The 17208-nt window shown below is 46.7% G+C and overlaps 1 protein-coding gene across 3 annotated transcripts in view; it reads left to right on the top strand.

Annotated features, from left to right (window-relative positions):
* Nucleotides 1-8849: 8849 nt before the first annotated feature.
* The window catches only part of NPR3 (natriuretic peptide receptor 3), a 68197-nt gene continuing 59838 nt past the window's right edge, over nt 8850-17208 (top strand). The window contains exon 1 of one of the 3 annotated variants that reach the window (XM_028519022.2): nt 8850-9639. In XM_028519022.2, the coding sequence (XP_028374823.1) occupies nt 9618-9639 (22 nt within the window). In that variant the 5' untranslated portion in view covers nt 8850-9617. Of the gene's footprint in view, nt 9640-10041; nt 11364-17208 lie in introns of those variants that run through there. The other 2 variants (XM_028519021.2, XM_028519020.2) reach the window with 2 other exon arrangements.

The following is a 17208-nucleotide window of genomic DNA, read 5'->3' as shown; positions in this document are numbered from 1 at the left end:
GGTTTCTGTGCAGTTCCCACAAGGAGGTGGCATTGCAGGGCCCACTACGTCGGTGCTCCCTGAGGCTCTTGGGCGCGCTTGAGCCTGAAGAGCCAAATACTTCTGTGGGCTTGTCCTGCTCGGTTTCAGTTTTTGGCCAGAGAGTCCTACCTCTTCCCTAGGTGACTCAAACCTTAATCATTGTAGTGTGCTGAGGGTGCTCCTATCAAAAGGACAAGAGATAGCACACTGTTGGTGGGAATGTAAATTAGTACAGCTCTTATGGAAAACAGTGTGGCAGTCCTCAGAAATTAAAAATAGAAAACTAATGTGATCCAGCAATTCTACTCCTGGGAATGTACCCAAAGGAAGAGGAGTCGGCATTCCAAAGAGATAGCTGCGCTCCCAGGTACGTTACAGCGTTATTCGCAACAGCAAGGACAGGGAAATGACCGGAATGTCCTTCGGTGGATGAATGGATAATGAAAATGTGGCATGCACACAATGGAACATTACAGTGAATATACCGTGGAATGTTATTCAGCCACAAAGGGAAGGAAATGCTGACATTTGGGACCACATGGGAGAAACTGGAGGGTATTGTGCAAAGTGAAATAAGCCACACGGAGAAAGATGAATACTATATGGCATCACAGATGTGGAATGAAAAGAAGATTCCATAGAAACAGAGAATAAAATGGGGATTGCCAGGCTCTGGGGGAAGAGGAAACAGAAAGATGTAGGTCAAGGGCACAAATGCTCAGGGATAAGAAGTCCTGTGGGCTGGCTGTGCAGTGTGGTGGCTGTAGTCGATAACAGGACACTGGGCACTCGAAAGCTGCTGAGAGCAGACTGTAAGCGTTCTCACGGTACACACAGCCAGAGCTGACTACGAGGGAATGTAGATGCCAATCATCTTCCTCTTGGCAAGCACCCCACAGTGATACCACTCAAGTTGTACACTTTAAATATGTACAATCATGTTTCTCAGTTATTCTTCAATAAAGTTTGCAAAAAGATGACCAGATTTAAAAGTTAGAACCAAAGTGTTAATGCAGGATTTTCAAATAATTAAGATCTATCCGTGTCATTCTCTATGAAAATAAGAAATGGTATAATACAATTTCTATATGGAAATAACCTGCATGCACAAGAAATACTGTTTTCAATAAGACAGACCCATCTATGGCATATGTTAAACACAGTAAGAGAGTTCCTATGGAGTAGAAGGAATGCGAAGAGAGAAATGAAGGGAAGAAGTTAAGACAAGGACTTTGCAGGCTGACACTGAATGTGCCAAGAACGGAGGATATGGTTAATTAAAAAATTTGTACCTGAGGTTAAAAAAACCAAAGCAATTTATGAGAACATGAATGATTTACATGTTAAAATAATTTGTACACTTGAATATAAAAAATCGCCCATGTAAAAAGTCATTTTCATGTCATGTGTCAAGACTTCTAAGAGTCTGTAAAACAACAGATTTGGGTTAAAATACTTTTAATCGTTCTCCCCCAACCCCTAGGCAGTTAGTGCAGTGAAAAAGAAACAAAGGCCAAAAGAATATTTTTGTAGGATGGATGAAGAGCAGAGAAGAGCATTTAATGTCAAAGGAGTTACCGACAATTGAAAAATAACAATATTGGGGGTGGGAGGCTGGCTGAAAAAGGTGAGGGGACTAAGCAAAGGAAAAAAACTCACAGAAGAGACAACAGTATGGTCATTGCCAGAGGGAAAGGGGGTGGGGGGAGGTGGAAGAAGGTTAAAGGAGGAAAAACGGTGATGGAAAGAGGCTTGACTTTGGGTGGCGAACACACAACACAATACACAGATGATGCATTATAGAATTATACTGCTGGAACCTATGTAATTTTATTAACCAATCTCACCCCCAATAAGTTCAATAAAAATTAAAAAATAAATATAATTTAAAAAGAAATGTTTATGGGTTTTCTTTAAGAAGAAGAAGAAGAAAGAAAAAAATTAAAAATGGCAATACATACATAGCTATATATATATAAAAAGATTTCCAGTTAAAATGAAAGCATAGGTAAACATGCTTCACTTCCTTGTACAGCCACAGCAAAAATTACAACTAGATTACAAAATATCACCCAGATTCATCAGAAAATTGAGCTATATGGAAATCTGACAACTGAGGACTTAAAGAAACCACATTCATCCAGGTGGGTAGCAGGGGCAGGGATGTGGAGAAAAGAGGCATGGACAGGCACCAAGATGCTGAGTGGCACGGAGAGGCAGCAGAGCAGGCGGTCCCACACTCACCTGTTGTGGATTAAAATTGGGAGGGATACATCAGGAGCAAAGGATCCCAGCCTCAGACCAGACCACTCAATCGAGGGTTCTAGTGCCGGGAAGATGAGTGCCCATAACTTCTGGCTGTAAAAACCAGTGGGGTTGGAGTGGCGGAAGAAACTGCAAGATTCTCAGGAGACTCCTCTTAAAGGGCCTGCAAAGTTCTTAGGACTCATGCAGACCCACTTTCTCCGGGGTTCAGCACTAGAGCAACAGCTGGAAGGGCACAGGTGGCATACAAGGAGAAAGTGAAGTGACCAGCAACAGGGTGAGCGCCAGGAGACAGCTTCCTCCAGGGCAAAACTCTGGAGGGAGTTGCAGCATTGTTCCTTCTTCAGCTTTCCTCCCACACAGAGTCACGAAGCAGTGAAACGGGTTGCCCTGCCCTGGCGATTACCTAAGGCTCCAATTTCACTTACAGGTGCACTTTTCTACAATGGACCACACTACTAAGACAGGGAGTAAAAGCAGCTTCGCCTTAAACATGGAAACAAACACAGGGAAGCTGCCAAGTTGAGGAGACAATGAAATATGGCCCAAATGAAAGAACAGAACAAAACTCCAGAAAAAAAACTAAACAAAATGGAGATAAGCAATCTATCAGATGCACAGTTCAGAACACTGGTTATCAGGATGCTCAAAAGCATAAAAAAGACCCAGCCAGAAATGAAGATTACATTAAGTGAAATAAAGAAAAATACACAGGAAATCTACAGTAGAGGAGATGAAGCTGAGAACCAGATCAATGATTTGGAACACAAGGAAGAAAAAAGCATTCAATCAGAACAGCAAGTAGAAAAAAAACTAAAAAAAAAGGATAGAATAAGGAGCCTCTGGGACATCTCCAAACATACCGACATCCAAATCATAGGGATGCCAGGAGGAGAAGAGGAAGACCAAGAAATTAAAAACTTACTTGAAAGATAATGAAAGAAAACTTTCCTAATTTGGTGAAGGAAATAGACATACAAGTCCAGGAAGCACAGAGAATCCCAAAAGAGATGTACCCAAAGAGGACCACACCAAGACACAACCTAATTAAAATGCCAAAAGGTTAAAGATAAAGAGAGAATCTTAAAAGCAGCAAGAGAAGAGAAGAGAAGATAGTTACTTACAAAGGAGTTCCCATAAGACTGTCAGCTGATTTCTCAAAAGAAACTTTGCAGGCTAGAAGGGACTGGCAAGAACTATTCAAAGTGATGAAAAGCAGGGACCTACAGCCAAGATGACTGTATTCCGAAAAGCTATCATTTAGAGTGGAAGGGCAGATAAAGTGCTTCCTAGACAAGGTAAAACTAAAGGAGTTCATCATCACCAAGCCATTATTATATGAAATGTTAAAGGGGAACTATGTAAGAAAAAGAGGATCAAAACTATGAACATTAAAATGACAACAAATTCACAACCATCAACTGAAACTAAAAAACAAACTAACAATCAAGCAGAACAGGAGCAGAACCATAGATGTGGAGAACATTTGGAAGGTTATCAGTGGGGAGGGGGAGAAGGGGGGGAATGATGCAGGGAATTAGAAATACAAATTGGAGGTACAAAATAGACAGCGGGATGCTAAGAACAGTATAGGAAATGGAGTAGCCAAAGAACTTCAATGCATGACCCATGGACATGAATGAACAGGGGATTGCTGGAGGGAGTGGGGATAACAGGTAGAGGGGGACAAAGGGGAAATAATTAGGACAACTATAATAGCATATTTAATAATATATATTTAAAAAAGAATCACACAAAAAGAAAAAAAAAAAACCATGCCAGCCTGAAGAAACAACTTTCTCCACTAATGTCAGGGTGCAATTTGATGTTGACAACATGATCACCAAAAATATGAGAGGGCAAATGTTAAGAATTTTCCTGATGTTTTCCTCATGGCATTCTATTCTATTTTAGTCTCATGCATCAGCTATCCAAGATTTAATACCTAGTGGAATGTACTTGCTGGAAAGAAATTAAAAAAATAAATCTTCCAACATTGCACATGGTGGTAATAAAAATTTTCCTCATCACCTTTAATTTCTGTTTATAGCATTATAAAAAATAATGTACTGATTTTTTTTTGACATGGCATTTTCCCATTAGCAAGGAAATAATCAAGAATCAAGTGTGAGTGATGAGGGGCTGGTATAGTGGTGTGCTTAGACCCAAAATCAGTATTTAGGATATTTGGCTTCTCATATTGTTTGCATAATCACAAGATGATAATATCGGAATATTCTGAAAGTTGTTTTAACAGTTTACATATATGAATTTATATACATGTGCTAATTTCTCTTTTGGATTTATCATTGCTGAAATAAAATTTTAAGTGCCTACTACCTCTATCATTCAAGGAGAGACTGCAGGATTAAAAGGAAAAAAAAATCTTAGCCTGCATGGAGTTTACATTCTAATGGATTAGTGCTGGTTAATTTAGAGCATAAACTGTTCGATATTGTAATATAATAGCACCAGGAAAATGACTTTTATAAGATGTTTTTGAAATTAAATATACTTTTGTCCTACTTACTTGTCTGTTATAACACGATTGACTATCTTTTTTTTTTTTTAAAGATTTTATTTATTTATTTTTAGAGAGTGAAGGGAGGGAGAAAGAGAGAGAGAGAGAAACATCAATGTGCGGTTGCTGGGAGTCATGGCCTGCAACCCAGGCATGTGCCCTGACTGGGAATCGAACCTGCGACACTTTGGTTCGCAGCCCGCACTCAATCTACTGAGCCACGCCAGCCAGGGCACGATTGACTATATTAAAGATTTAAGTAACTTAGGTCAAATCACACCCTCAAGCAAAAAAAAAAAAAAAAAAAAAAAAAAAAAATGCCTGCTACAATAGGCTTAAATTAGGACACCATCCTTCTTGACACACTGTGAATGTTTAAAAGATTGAATCAAACAAGCGCATTAAGCCCTGGGCCTGACATCTTTATAGCCTGTGTATTTAGTACATTGGGATACATTTTACTTTTTTATCATTACTAATAATACCCTTGATCTAGAAATCAAATACATTCCTTCCAGTATAATCCTCTTTTGTTTCCATATAATCTGCATATTCCTCCCCTCATCCTCAAAGTCCCGCTCATTTGCACAGCCACTTCTAATTTTTCCCGTTTTTCTTTTTTTTTTAATGCCTCTCATGTATCCCTGTCTCCCCTTGCTCTGTTATGTTCCCGAAGGCTGGAAGCAGCCTGAGTTTCTGAAGCCTCATAGCTTTTAGGGCAGCTCTGGGGCAGCAAAGTCGAGCTGCTGTTGTCTTTGCGAAACTACATAGACGGAAGGGAGGATATTGAATGAGCTCTTGTCTCAAGTGTACCAGGAAATATCTGAGTGTGGGAATCCAGGGCCGATATCAGAGTCATTGCCAAGGAGGTTCCCACAGGAAGGCCACTGTCACCAAACCAACATTATTAAATAAGGTCTATTGCAATTAGGCAATAGCTAATTCCAAACAACATACACATAGCCATATTATTTGGAATACATTTTCCTTTATTTCATAAGCATTTATTGAACACATACTTGTATTTTACCAGGCATTAAAGAAACCATAACACCAAGGATGTCATTATTAATTTCCTACTGTACTTGAAGCACTTGCACCCATCATTTCTGATCCTTCTGCAACACCGGGATGATATTATCATCTCCGTGTTAGCAGTAAGAAAAGTGAGGCAAGTGAGGAAAGTGAAGGTTGAAGGGGCTAGGCGATAGATAGCGCCTGGACATGCTGGCGAGGCTTCCCAATGCACGCTGTTTCCGCTGCACACTTCTCCCAAGACTGGACCCGCACCCCGACCACCTCCCTGTGAACGGAAAGAAAATGGAGTGTGACTGGTAACTCGATGGAAACTTGAGGGAGGAAGATGTTGCTGAGCTTGGAATCACTAGTGAAGGCTTGAGAAACAAAGTCACCTCCAAGAGAACAGGACCCAATGGCTGCATTTTTGCCCTGAGGAAACTTTTATAGAATTTCATTTTTTTTAATGTGCCTTCTCATTTTTTTCCCCAGAAATAATGCAGTATACAACCAAATAAACCAAATTAACGTCAGTATTGGTGTGAGTGAAGTTTTAATTCAAATTTTTGGTGTCCACTGATTTTTCTCCTGCGTCATGAATGTTCCCCTCTAAAACACCAACTATATTTAAAACAAGATCTCAGCGCTTGTTACCTTACAGAAGTGTTCTTGGGGTATGTATAATATTCTTTCATCTTTTCTGCCTCTAGGGGGAAGTGTGTTTTCAACAATTCCGTCCTCAGAAGGTTTTCTTTGTCAGCTGCAGGCATCAGGGGATACTCTCCAGTGTGACTGCAGGGCTGGCTTGGCAGGGAGAAGAGATTCTCTCTGAAAATCTGCGAGGGCTGTCACTTCCAAAGAGTGGCCACCAGGACTCTGAGGGAGACAGTCACGAGATCATACAGACGATTACAACTGGTGGAGAAAACTTCTCTCTGATAGCACTTCTAACACATTTCGAAGAATCGCATGTTTGGACTCCCTATATAATGCTGTTCTTCCTGAGCAGAAGGGTAGACACTGGTTTCGTTTCACAGAGCTGGAAAACTAATCACGATGTAATTTACAGAAAACTTGCCACTTTGTTTTAGCAACTTAAAGTTAAAAAAAAATAAGGTTTGTGGAGACTGATGAAAACATTTCTAAATCCTATAAGGAGCATTGGTTTCTGTCACAACATGTTTAGGGCTAACGTTGCCTTTAAGCTTCCTTTGGCTAATTTTATTTTATTTTGCGGCTTTTCTTTGTTTTTGTCCAGCAATTGTAGCCGGAAAGCACACATTCAGTGAACAGTTAGCCATTTTTTGAATGTTAAAAAAGTGCTTTCCTGCCCTATTTCAGTGTTTTACAGATTGGAAAGGAACAATATTTTAAAATTGAATCTTAGGGATGAGCTACTTCATTTTTTCCCCCCTTCTTTCTGGGTTTCATTCATTTTCATGATTATAATGTTGCAGAAATTCTATTATAATATTAGCGATCTTACTGTGCTGTATATTCGCAAAACTTCACATGAAGTAAAGTTTCGATATAAAGAGAGTTATTACTTAGAATGAAAGTTGGCTTTGGTCCCTGTTTTACATGGTGTCATAGGTGGGACGTGATTTATTTGGAATCCACATGAAAATATTCTCAGGGGATGAAGAGTTATTAAATCCACCATTTGTATTCTTTGGGCCTCAGTTCTTTATCTAGAGAGCGCCAGGTATCTGGCTGGGTGACTTCTAAGGTCTTTTCCAGCCTCCAGATTGGAGAACTCCATGACACTCATAATATTTACAGACTTTCAGCAGCTTGGGAAAAACCTAATTTGATGGAAGTAAACTCATCATCTTAAAATCTGTATACTTATATTACTTGGCGGGTCGTCCGATCCACTGGCGCCTATTTTCATCGAACAAATTTTGAAAAAAAATATCCCAATTTTTGCTCTTTGAAGGGGTGCTTCCAGCGTCTGCAAAAGAGCAGTATCGCTGGCATTTCTGCTTCTGCCGTGCAGCGGCGCAGGGCTCTTCCCAGCCACAGACTGGTTTGTTGGTGTTCTTGAGTGACAAGCTGGAAGTTGAGAGCTCTAATCCAAAGGCCAGCGAGAGGCCGATACCCAAGCGTAAACCCACTGCCCTGCGTGTGACCCCCTGCTCCCTGGGCAGCGCCTGCGAAGGGGGGAGGCATTCACGCCCGCCCAGTGCCACTGAAATCCCAGACTCCTGAGTAAGCCCGGGCTCCACCGTGTGCAGAGTAAGTAGTACGGTCATTGGCCGGTGTTCCGCGGACGCAGGGCAGAGCCGGCAGTAATAGGAAACCCTGGTTCCTTGACGTTTCCTGGCAACCGGCTTGGAAATCCGTTAAAGACCCTTGGATTTGGCCATTGTTCTCTTTCTTCCTTTCTCCTTTCTTTTCCTCTTCCTCTACTTCCTTCCTCCTCTCCCTCCCTCCCCTCCCCCTCTCTTCCTAGGAGTGCAGGAAAGATTTAATCGCTGTGAAGCTCTAAGTTTGAGTTCCCATTGGGTGCATATTACCTTGTTTGTGGATTTACATTTTGCACAGAGACGCCTCTTTTGCTACTGGTTAGCAGCTCTAATTAAATAAACGAAAGTTCTCGTAGGAGTCAGAGGCTCCTGCATCAGGAATCCTAGTGCATAATCTGAAATTTAAACGATCCAGGGGATAAAAAGTTACCCATGATTACATTTTCGGTTCCAGAAAGACCGAAGGAGGATGCTATTGAGGGCAGCGGGCGCTGATGCCCGAAACTGACACATTTCTGGGAACCCCGATTTGCCTTTTCACGGTCACGAACGAGAGCGAGAGCGATTGCTCTTTCGGGCCTCGGCGTTTAGACAGACAGGCAGGCAGACAGACTGGCAGACAGACAGACACAAACTGGCACCAGACAAACGGGGGCACCAGCGATATCAGTTTGCTTCCAGCTTCTGCCGAAAGAGGGCGTTAGTCTAAGACGAACACACATTTGGGGACACTGTGCCCAGTAGTCAAATGAAAGACATTTTAAAACATTTTCAATTTATTTTAATTTGTGGGACTTAAGTTTCAGAGCTTTCCTGTCCAAGGTAGCACGTTCACATTGCAAGTGACCTCAGTGTGTTAGTTACCGTGGTCAGAGGGCCGAGTTCCATTGGGATCGGCCCTGCAGCACGGCGGACTCCTCTGGCCGGGCTTCTAGGCGGCCGTTTCCATCCTGGTCGCTACTGCGGTTGTGGCTGTGACCAGTGACAGAACTGGGTCTCCGAGGAAAGACCTTTCCTGGCACTGCGGAATCCAGAGCCTAGTTTCGCGCGCTCCCGAGGAGACGCGGTAGGATTTCTGAGCGCTCAGTCGGAGCTGAGCGTGCGCCTGCGCCCAGGGGACCCTCGGGGGAACGATTTGGGGAGAAGGTCTCTTTACTTAGTTACCTGGTTTAGCCAACAAAGTTCGGAGGACCTCTTGGAGATGCTCCTCAGGCGTTTTATCACCCCCAGAAACCCAACCGTTCGCTCGCCTTTGGGAGCAGCAAGTTTCGCTTTCCGGCTCGCAGCACACCGGCAGAGGGTCGGTGCGCGAGGACACCGGCATCTCCGCAACGCAGTGACGCGAACGCGAACCCTGGCAGCCCAGGGGCAGGGGACCGCCGCTAGGCTGGGGAAGGAGAGGCGCGACTAACGCCCCGGCTAGCAGGGTGTTCCGAGGTCCGAGATCGAGGCTCCAGCACAGGGTCCACGGTCCCTGTTCCCTCACTTTGCGCCTGCGGACAGGGAAGGTCGCGTGCCGGCCCGAGTTTGCGCGTCCGGAGAGAATGTGGCCGGACTGGGAAAGAGGTGAGAGAGAACCTGACCTACGGACTTTTGCACCTAAACTACCAATTTTTAGGACCCCCCCCCCTTTTCTCTAATCCTGTTATTTTTGCATGATGTGAGTGTGCCTGCACGCCCTGGTGTACTTGCGGAAGCATTTCCTTTTTTAAAGCCCAATGCTGGAGAGAGGGCTCCCGTGCGCGGCCAGGGAGAGGTGGAGACCCCGGAGGCGTTGCAGTACCGTGGGGTCTCCAGCGGGTGCAGACGTGGGCGTCTGTGGCTTTAAGGAAAAGGCCGAGGGCTAGCGGGGAGCAGGGGTTACGGACAGGGGTGGGAAAGGAAGGGCAGGGGTGCGGGGAGGAGCCCTGATGTAAGAATGTTAATGAGAGGCTCCCCCAGCCCAACCCCCACGGCTCCCCACCCCCACCTCCCCACCCGCTGGAAATACAAGCCGGTCCTTGGCGCGCCTTGTGTGGTAACACGCTCCGCCGCGGCCACGCTATTTAAACGCCAGTTATGGATCCAGGAACCGGCGCGAATCAATGAGATCAAACGCGAGGGAGATGCACCGTCAATTACAAGCACTTGGAAAGTCTAACTTTTTTTCTTTTACAAATACGCTTTTAAAAGCTACCTTAGCAACGCCCAAATAGAAGCCACCTCTAAGCAAAATAGCATATATAAGGGAGGGCGAATATATATATATATTTATAATAAGTATATGTAAATATTTACAGGCCTACAGGTTTACACCCGGTGAACTTTTTCTTTTTTCTTTCTTTTTCTTTTTCTTTTTTTTTTTAAACGAGTGATATCGCAAAGAAGGACTCTTCTTCCTCTCTATCTTTTGGCGAGTTAGCGAAGGGGGTATTTTATTTTCTCGGAGCGCCCAAGGGGGCGCAGGGCCTTCGGAGAGAAGAGTGGGGAGGAAAGAGGAGCGCTGGGTGGGGGGCAGAGGGCGAGTCGGCAGTGAGGGCAGGCGCTTTCCTGCAGCACGATGCCGTCCCTGCTGGTGCGGACTTTCTCCTCGTGTGTCCTGCTTGGCTGGGCGTTGCTAGCCGGCAGCAGGGGTGGCGGCGGGGGCGAGGTCCGGAGCGGCGGGCGCCGGGAAAGAGAGGCTCTGTCACCGCAGAAGATCGAGGTGCTGGTGTTACTGCCGCAGGACGACTCCTACCTGTTCTCCTTGGCCCGTGTGCGGCCGGCCATCGAATATGCGCTGCGCAGTGTGGAGGGCAACGGGACCGGGCAGCGTCTTCTGCCCCCCGGCACTCGTTTCCAGGTGGCCTATGAAGACTCAGACTGCGGCAACCGCGCACTCTTCAGCCTGGTGGACCGCGTGGCAGCGTCGCGGGGCGCCAAGCCCGACCTCATTCTCGGGCCGGTGTGCGAGTACGCGGCGGCGCCGGTGGCCCGGCTCGCGTCGCACTGGGACCTGCCCATGCTGTCGGCCGGGGCGCTGGCCGCCGGCTTCCAGCACAAGGACACGGAATACTCGCACCTCACGCGGGTGTCCCCCGCGTACGCTAAGATGGGCGAGATGATGCTCGCCCTGTTCCGCCACCACCAGTGGAGCCGCGCTGCCCTGGTGTACAGCGACGACAAGCTGGAGCGGAACTGCTACTTCACCCTCGAGGGGGTCCACGAGGTGTTCCAGGAGGAGGGTTTGCACACGTCCTCTTACAGCTTCGATGAGACCAAAGAGGTGGACCTGGAGGACATTGTGCGCTACATCCAGGCCAGTGAGCGAGGTGAGCAGGAGGGGGCCCCGGGCCCCTGCGGGAGGTAGCCCCACCGCTCTCCGCGGCTCCCGCTACACACCCGTCACTCCTCTGTGGCCTCACTCCCCCCGCTGCGGCACTAAGGACTGGGAGGGCGAGTGTTCGGGGACTCGCCCGGGTGTGCTCTGTCTGGCTACCGCGACCTTTAATCAAAGTCCGTCGCTGTCGTGGGGTGTATGTAGAAGGTCCCCGGGACATGATGGAGCCTGGGGGAGGGGCGTCTACTTGCAGCTCCGACAGGTGCTGTCAGACCGCTCGGGTTTTTTCTTCCTCGCCCCCCCTTACCTGCGCCTGACTAGCGATTAGGGGTGCACTCCCGATTAGGAGGAGCACACTCCTGGTGCCTTGCTTCAACTAGGATCTGGAAGCATAAGGAGGCCGAAAGAACTTGTTCCCTGTCCTTCCCTGGCGCGCGCCCCCTCCTAGTGCGGAAGCGTGTGCAGATTCTGCAGCGTGCGCACGGCCGCAGGGCTAGCTGAGGTCTCCGGGTTTCCCGGCTGCTCCTTCCACAGACCCCAGCTTTCTTTTAAAGGCTCATTTATCGCCCTTTCCATTCCTTCCACTGCCCCCTCCAGCCTCTTATAAACGAGCTTCTGTGGTTTCTACCAAAAATGCCTCGCTGTGTCTGGATTCAGGCGACACTCAGTTCCCGGGGCGTGTTGGGAATCACGGTCTCCAAAGCGCCAGAAAGGAAGCTTTGCGGGAGCGTGCTCTGGAGAAGTGGGCGCTGAACCTCCTTCCCACGTGCTCCCCAACTTTTCTCCGCGGGTCTTTAGGGGTTTGACTAAGCACCAAACTGGATGAAGAGCTCGAGGCTGAGGATGGTGGCTACGGCTACAGGGAGGGAGTCGGCGGGTGGTCGCGGGTACAGCATCACAAAAGCCCCCAATGTGGCCCATCTTACTACAGAGCAGACTGCGGGAATGGCGGGCTGAGATCCCAGCAAAACGCGGCCCCCCCCCCCCCCCCACTCCGGGTGTCAGGTTTGCGGAGCACAGAGCTGGAGGAATCAGCCTCTGCTTGGGCTCGCGCCTGGATTGTAAACAAAGCGATCCCAGCAAAGCTCCCCGCGACCCCACGCCGCCGCCGCGAGACGGAAGTGGACAGGGGCTGAGCCAGGTGCGGGGCTGGCCCACGGCTTGGCACGGCACGACACGGTAGCTGGGCCCTGGCCGCAAGAGAGCGCGCAGCTGGAGGCCGAGTCTCGGGAACAGGTGAGAGTGGGCAGGGGAGCCCTGGAGGCTGGCACCGCGGCCACCGCGCACTCGCAGTGAACGCACTTTTCAGAGCGGAGGCGTGAGGTGTTGACAGTGGGGGTGCGTGGCCAAGTTTTGAGCTTTCGAACTCCGGCTGCCTGCGCCGAATCCCTGCCAGCCAAGCAGGCGGGGCGCGCGGGCTTTGCTGATTATGAAAAAGGGCACTTGTCTCCAACGGCTGCGGACTCGCCCCGCCCCGCCCCGCCGAGAAACCCACACCTACTTCTTAACCCCTAGTCCCCAGGTTACTGCAGACCTCAGCAGACCTCTGGCTGCTCGGGCCGCCGGAACCGAGTCTTGGACTCTCGGCTTTCCAAGGACGGGAGCTAGGAGTTGGAGACTTCCCAGGGCTAGCTGGGGGTGGGGGGTGTGTCCCCCTTCCCTCTGCCGGCACGCTGCTGCCCTTGAAGGTCTCAGTGCCGGGAGCGATTCCTGAGCACGTGGCCTGGGATTCCTGGCCGAGAGGATCTGTCATTCCAGATGAGGGCAGATCACAGCCACGGCCACGGCCAGGGGGCCCCTCAGCTTCACAAGGGGTGGCTGAGGGGAGGGACCAGAGAGGGCAGCATTGCCCTGGGGGGCCTGGGGGCTTCAGAGGGCTTGGACTGCGTTCTGCCGCTGCAGACTACTTTTTAGTTCCAAAAGCCTCTCCAATGTTCCCAGTCTCTTTGCTTTTACTTCCCCTTCCTCCTGAGTTTGGCCTTAGTGGTGAAAGTTTGCTGGGCTGCTCTGTGTCCTTGACAGGTGGCAAAGGTTACCATCCCGGCTCCGAGACGGTTTCCAACAGTGACTTAGCAGATGTTCAGGAATACAAGACAGTTTCTCCCCTAAGCCCTCCCCCCACCCCTCCCGGAAATTCCCTACCCTCAGGGGAAAAAGTTGCTTAATGGCAAAGCTCTCTGTGGGGATCTTTTACCTTTTGCTAAATCCCCATGACTTTCCTATAAGCAGTTAATGGGTTAAACAGGAGTTCGATGGAGTTTGATTTCTAGAGCGTTTGTCCTGGCGCAGGCACTCACGGGAGAGCGAGCTTGGGCGGATACTAAACTGCTCTTCTTCTTCAGGCTCCTCAGGCAAAGTGGGGGTAGTGGGGACACCCCCGTCTTAGGGGTGCTGGGAGGATTCACTGAGCTAACGCGCGGAGGAATGTGCGGAAACCGTGCCGGCGCAGCGGTGCTCAGCAAACGCGCGGTTTTGTCATAGTGGTTACCAGTTTACAGGTACGACAGTCACCTGTACTAGTCGGAGAGACGGCGTCCTGGGGAAAGACCCCTGGGGCTGGGCGAGGAGCAGAGGCTGTGGACTTGCCACCTCCGTTCTGCAGCTACTTGGCCTGGGCAAGTCCCTTACCTTCTCCCAGGCTGAATCCCCTCCTCTGGGAAACAGCAAGTTCGCCTGAGAACCAGGCCCCTTCCGGCTGCTGTTGGGTGGTTCGGACCTGTGCTCACTCAAGGGCAAGAATGTGACCGGCCGTGTTTTTGTCTTTGAAAATTCCATAGTAAACACCATAGAACTAGAGAGTCCCCAACACCCCTTTCGGAGAGAAAATTATTAGCACTTTTTTGAGAATGAAGTTCATGTGTAAAATCAGATCACAATTTTTCAGAAAAATTTTATTTATTTATTTTTATTTTGAGAGAGAGAGAAAGGGAGGGAGAAAGAGAGGGAGAGAAACATCGATGGATGTGTTGCCTGACTGGGGACCAAATTTGCAACCAGGCACGCGCCGTGACTGGGAATTGAACCAGCGGCCTTTTGGTTTGTGGGACCACGCCCGAACAACTGAGCCACACCAGCCAGGGCCAGATCGCACATTTTTGAATCTCTGACAGGGGAAAAACTGGCAATGCCACTATTTTAAATAATAATATGACTAAAATTTCATTTGGCTATGTTTTCTACTATAGAAAGACAAACTAAGGGATGTTAATTATTCTTTCATTTTAGGGGTTTACCATTGAAGTCAATAATTAAAGCTTTTTTTCTCTCATACCTTTAGCCAACATATAATATCACTGAAATACACACATCTGGGCATATGCCATTCACAGGAAAAGATCTTTCTTTAAAAGCAATTCCATTATATGGTCAACTAACTACTGCCCTAAATATTCTGCCCTCAATGATAAATTTATTTTTAAAATGGCAAGTTTAAAAATATTTTTTCAAATAATAAAAGCTGGCAGTTGTTTTGTCTACATATAAGACACAGAACTAGCCTTGGCTGGTGTAGCTCAGTGGATTGAGCGTGGGCCTGTGAATCAAACGGTCATCGGTTTGATTCCCAGTCAGGGCACATGCTTGGGTTGCAGGCCAAGACCCCAACAGGGGGCACGTGAAAGGCAACCACACACTGATGTTTCTCTCTCTCTCTCTCTTTTCCTTCTTCTCTCTCTAAAAAAATAAATAAATAAAATATTTTAAAAAAAGACACAGAACTAGAAGTGTTTTACATGCATTTTGCACGAAGAACTGTAGCTTTGTTTTATTAGTTATTAATAATGTCATGAATCTGGGCCTGCATAACAACTCTAGAGATACCAGTACAGATTCATTTATATTTAGAATTGGGGGAGGGGCATGAGCAAGTGGTTGAACAGCAGAATTTTAAAGCAAAGAACTCATGATAAGTGAGATAACGAACACACAGCAGGCGAAAAAAGGAGCCTTGTAGGCTGCCCTGCGGAGATTCTGAGCCTTCGGAGCAGAGGGAACTGCGTGCCCATCAAAATGAAGGTGCGGCCTCTCGTGGGCAAATGAAACCCATTGCTCTGCAGTGGGCAAACAGCCAGAGAGAAGTATTTTTTCTCAAAAACAGATTTTATTTTTTATGAAAGTTAGTTATACAGCTGTATATTTTAAAAAGAAAGTTACATGTGTTATTAGGAACAAGTTTCTTGCCTCCCACTCCTCGGGTCTCACTTCCCAGAGGCAACTGTTGGCAACTCTTGTAGCAGTTTCTGTGGGTCTTTGGCCTCCTACCTCTGAATCACATGTTAGTTTTTAATTTTCAGTTTTTAAAAAAGATTTTATTTATTTACCTTTAGAGAGGGAAGGGAGAGAGATAGAGAGAGAGAAACATCAATGTGTGGTTGCTGGGGGTCATGGCCTACAACCCAGGCATGTACCCTGACTGGGAATTGAACCTGCGACACTTTGGTTCACAGCCCACGCTCAATCCACTGACCTATGCCAGCCAGGGCTTAATTTTCAGTTTTAGGTTTTATCTGTTGTCATCCCAAGTGGGAGATGCCGATTGAGTTCCCGTCTATTCCCTGTTAACCACACACTCAGGCTTTCTTTCCAGTCATCCTTCCAACACAGTTGTATTGTAATTTTTGGTTTGCTCAGCAGTGTTCAGTGTCTACATTATCATCACTTTCTAAATGCCATTTGTAGCTGAGCCACACAGGCAACTATGCTGACATTTCGTTCTTGCCCTACTTGTTTTCCTTGGGGTTAAAAAGTCTGTTTTTGTTTGCTTAGTTTCCTATGGACTTATAAGTAAATCATCTACATATTTTATATTTTAACTCTCTTGATCTGCTCCAGTTTAGTAACTTTCTAAACATGCTGCACAGTTGTAACTTTGGGCTCTTTCTTCAACATCCTCCTGCAACTTCCACCCCCTTCTCTCCAGCTACATTTTTCTGTGTTCTCTTTCTTGGTTCATACTCTTGTTTTGACAGAGTACATCCTCCAGGAGCTTTCTCAGAAAGGATGAATAAGAGCTAAAGTTTGAGACCTTGAATGACTGAAAATTTCTTTATCCTACCATTATATGTAATTATAGAATTCTAGTTCTGACATTATTTTCCCTCAAAATTTGAAGGATTGTCTTTTACATTCTAATGTTGCTATTAGGAAGCCAGAATTGATTCTGCTTCTTTATCTATTGTTTGTTGCATTTTTTTTCTCCCTGGAAATTTTTAGACTATTTTTTGTTGTTTGCAATGTTCCACATTCCATTATGATATATTTTTATGCCAGAATTTTGCGTTATGCACTTGAAGATATTGAAGGGTAGGCCTCTTCAATCCAGCTCACGTCTTTTAGTTCTGGGAAAATTTCTTAAATTATTTCTTTGGTGATTTTATCCCCTTCATTTTCTCCATTTTCTCTTTCTAGAATTTGTTTTATTTGAATGTTAGATCTCCTGGATTGAAACCCTCTACTTTTCTAATCCCCTTTCTCCTACTCTGTCTTTGGAAAAATTTCCCTTGCCTAGGTATTTCTTTGACAACCCCCCACTTCACTGTGGAGATCTGGCTGTTCATTTCTGCTGTCATATTTCCAGTTTGCAGCGCGTGGCACGTCTCCTTTGCTCCTGTGCAACTGCATCCGTTTTCCAGGGTTGGATTTAAGTGGAAGATGGATGTAGGAGTCACAGTGACAATATGAAAACACTGTTTTTATTATAGATGAAACCTGTTAGGGAACATGGATTTAGATCTGCTGCCAAAGGGCTTCTTGTTACTTCCTCTCAGAATAAGGCAGGTTCATCCACTCAATTACAGGTCAGCGGTTCAGCTGCAGATTGCTCCCCGCCCCCCACCCCA

This window comes from Phyllostomus discolor, chromosome 3 (genome assembly GCF_004126475.2).
Source record: "Phyllostomus discolor isolate MPI-MPIP mPhyDis1 chromosome 3, mPhyDis1.pri.v3, whole genome shotgun sequence".
In the NCBI taxonomy this organism is placed as follows: Eukaryota; Metazoa; Chordata; class Mammalia; order Chiroptera; family Phyllostomidae; genus Phyllostomus; species Phyllostomus discolor.
Note: the sequence above shows the minus strand (reverse complement) of the source record. Positions and strands in the feature narration are given on the sequence as shown.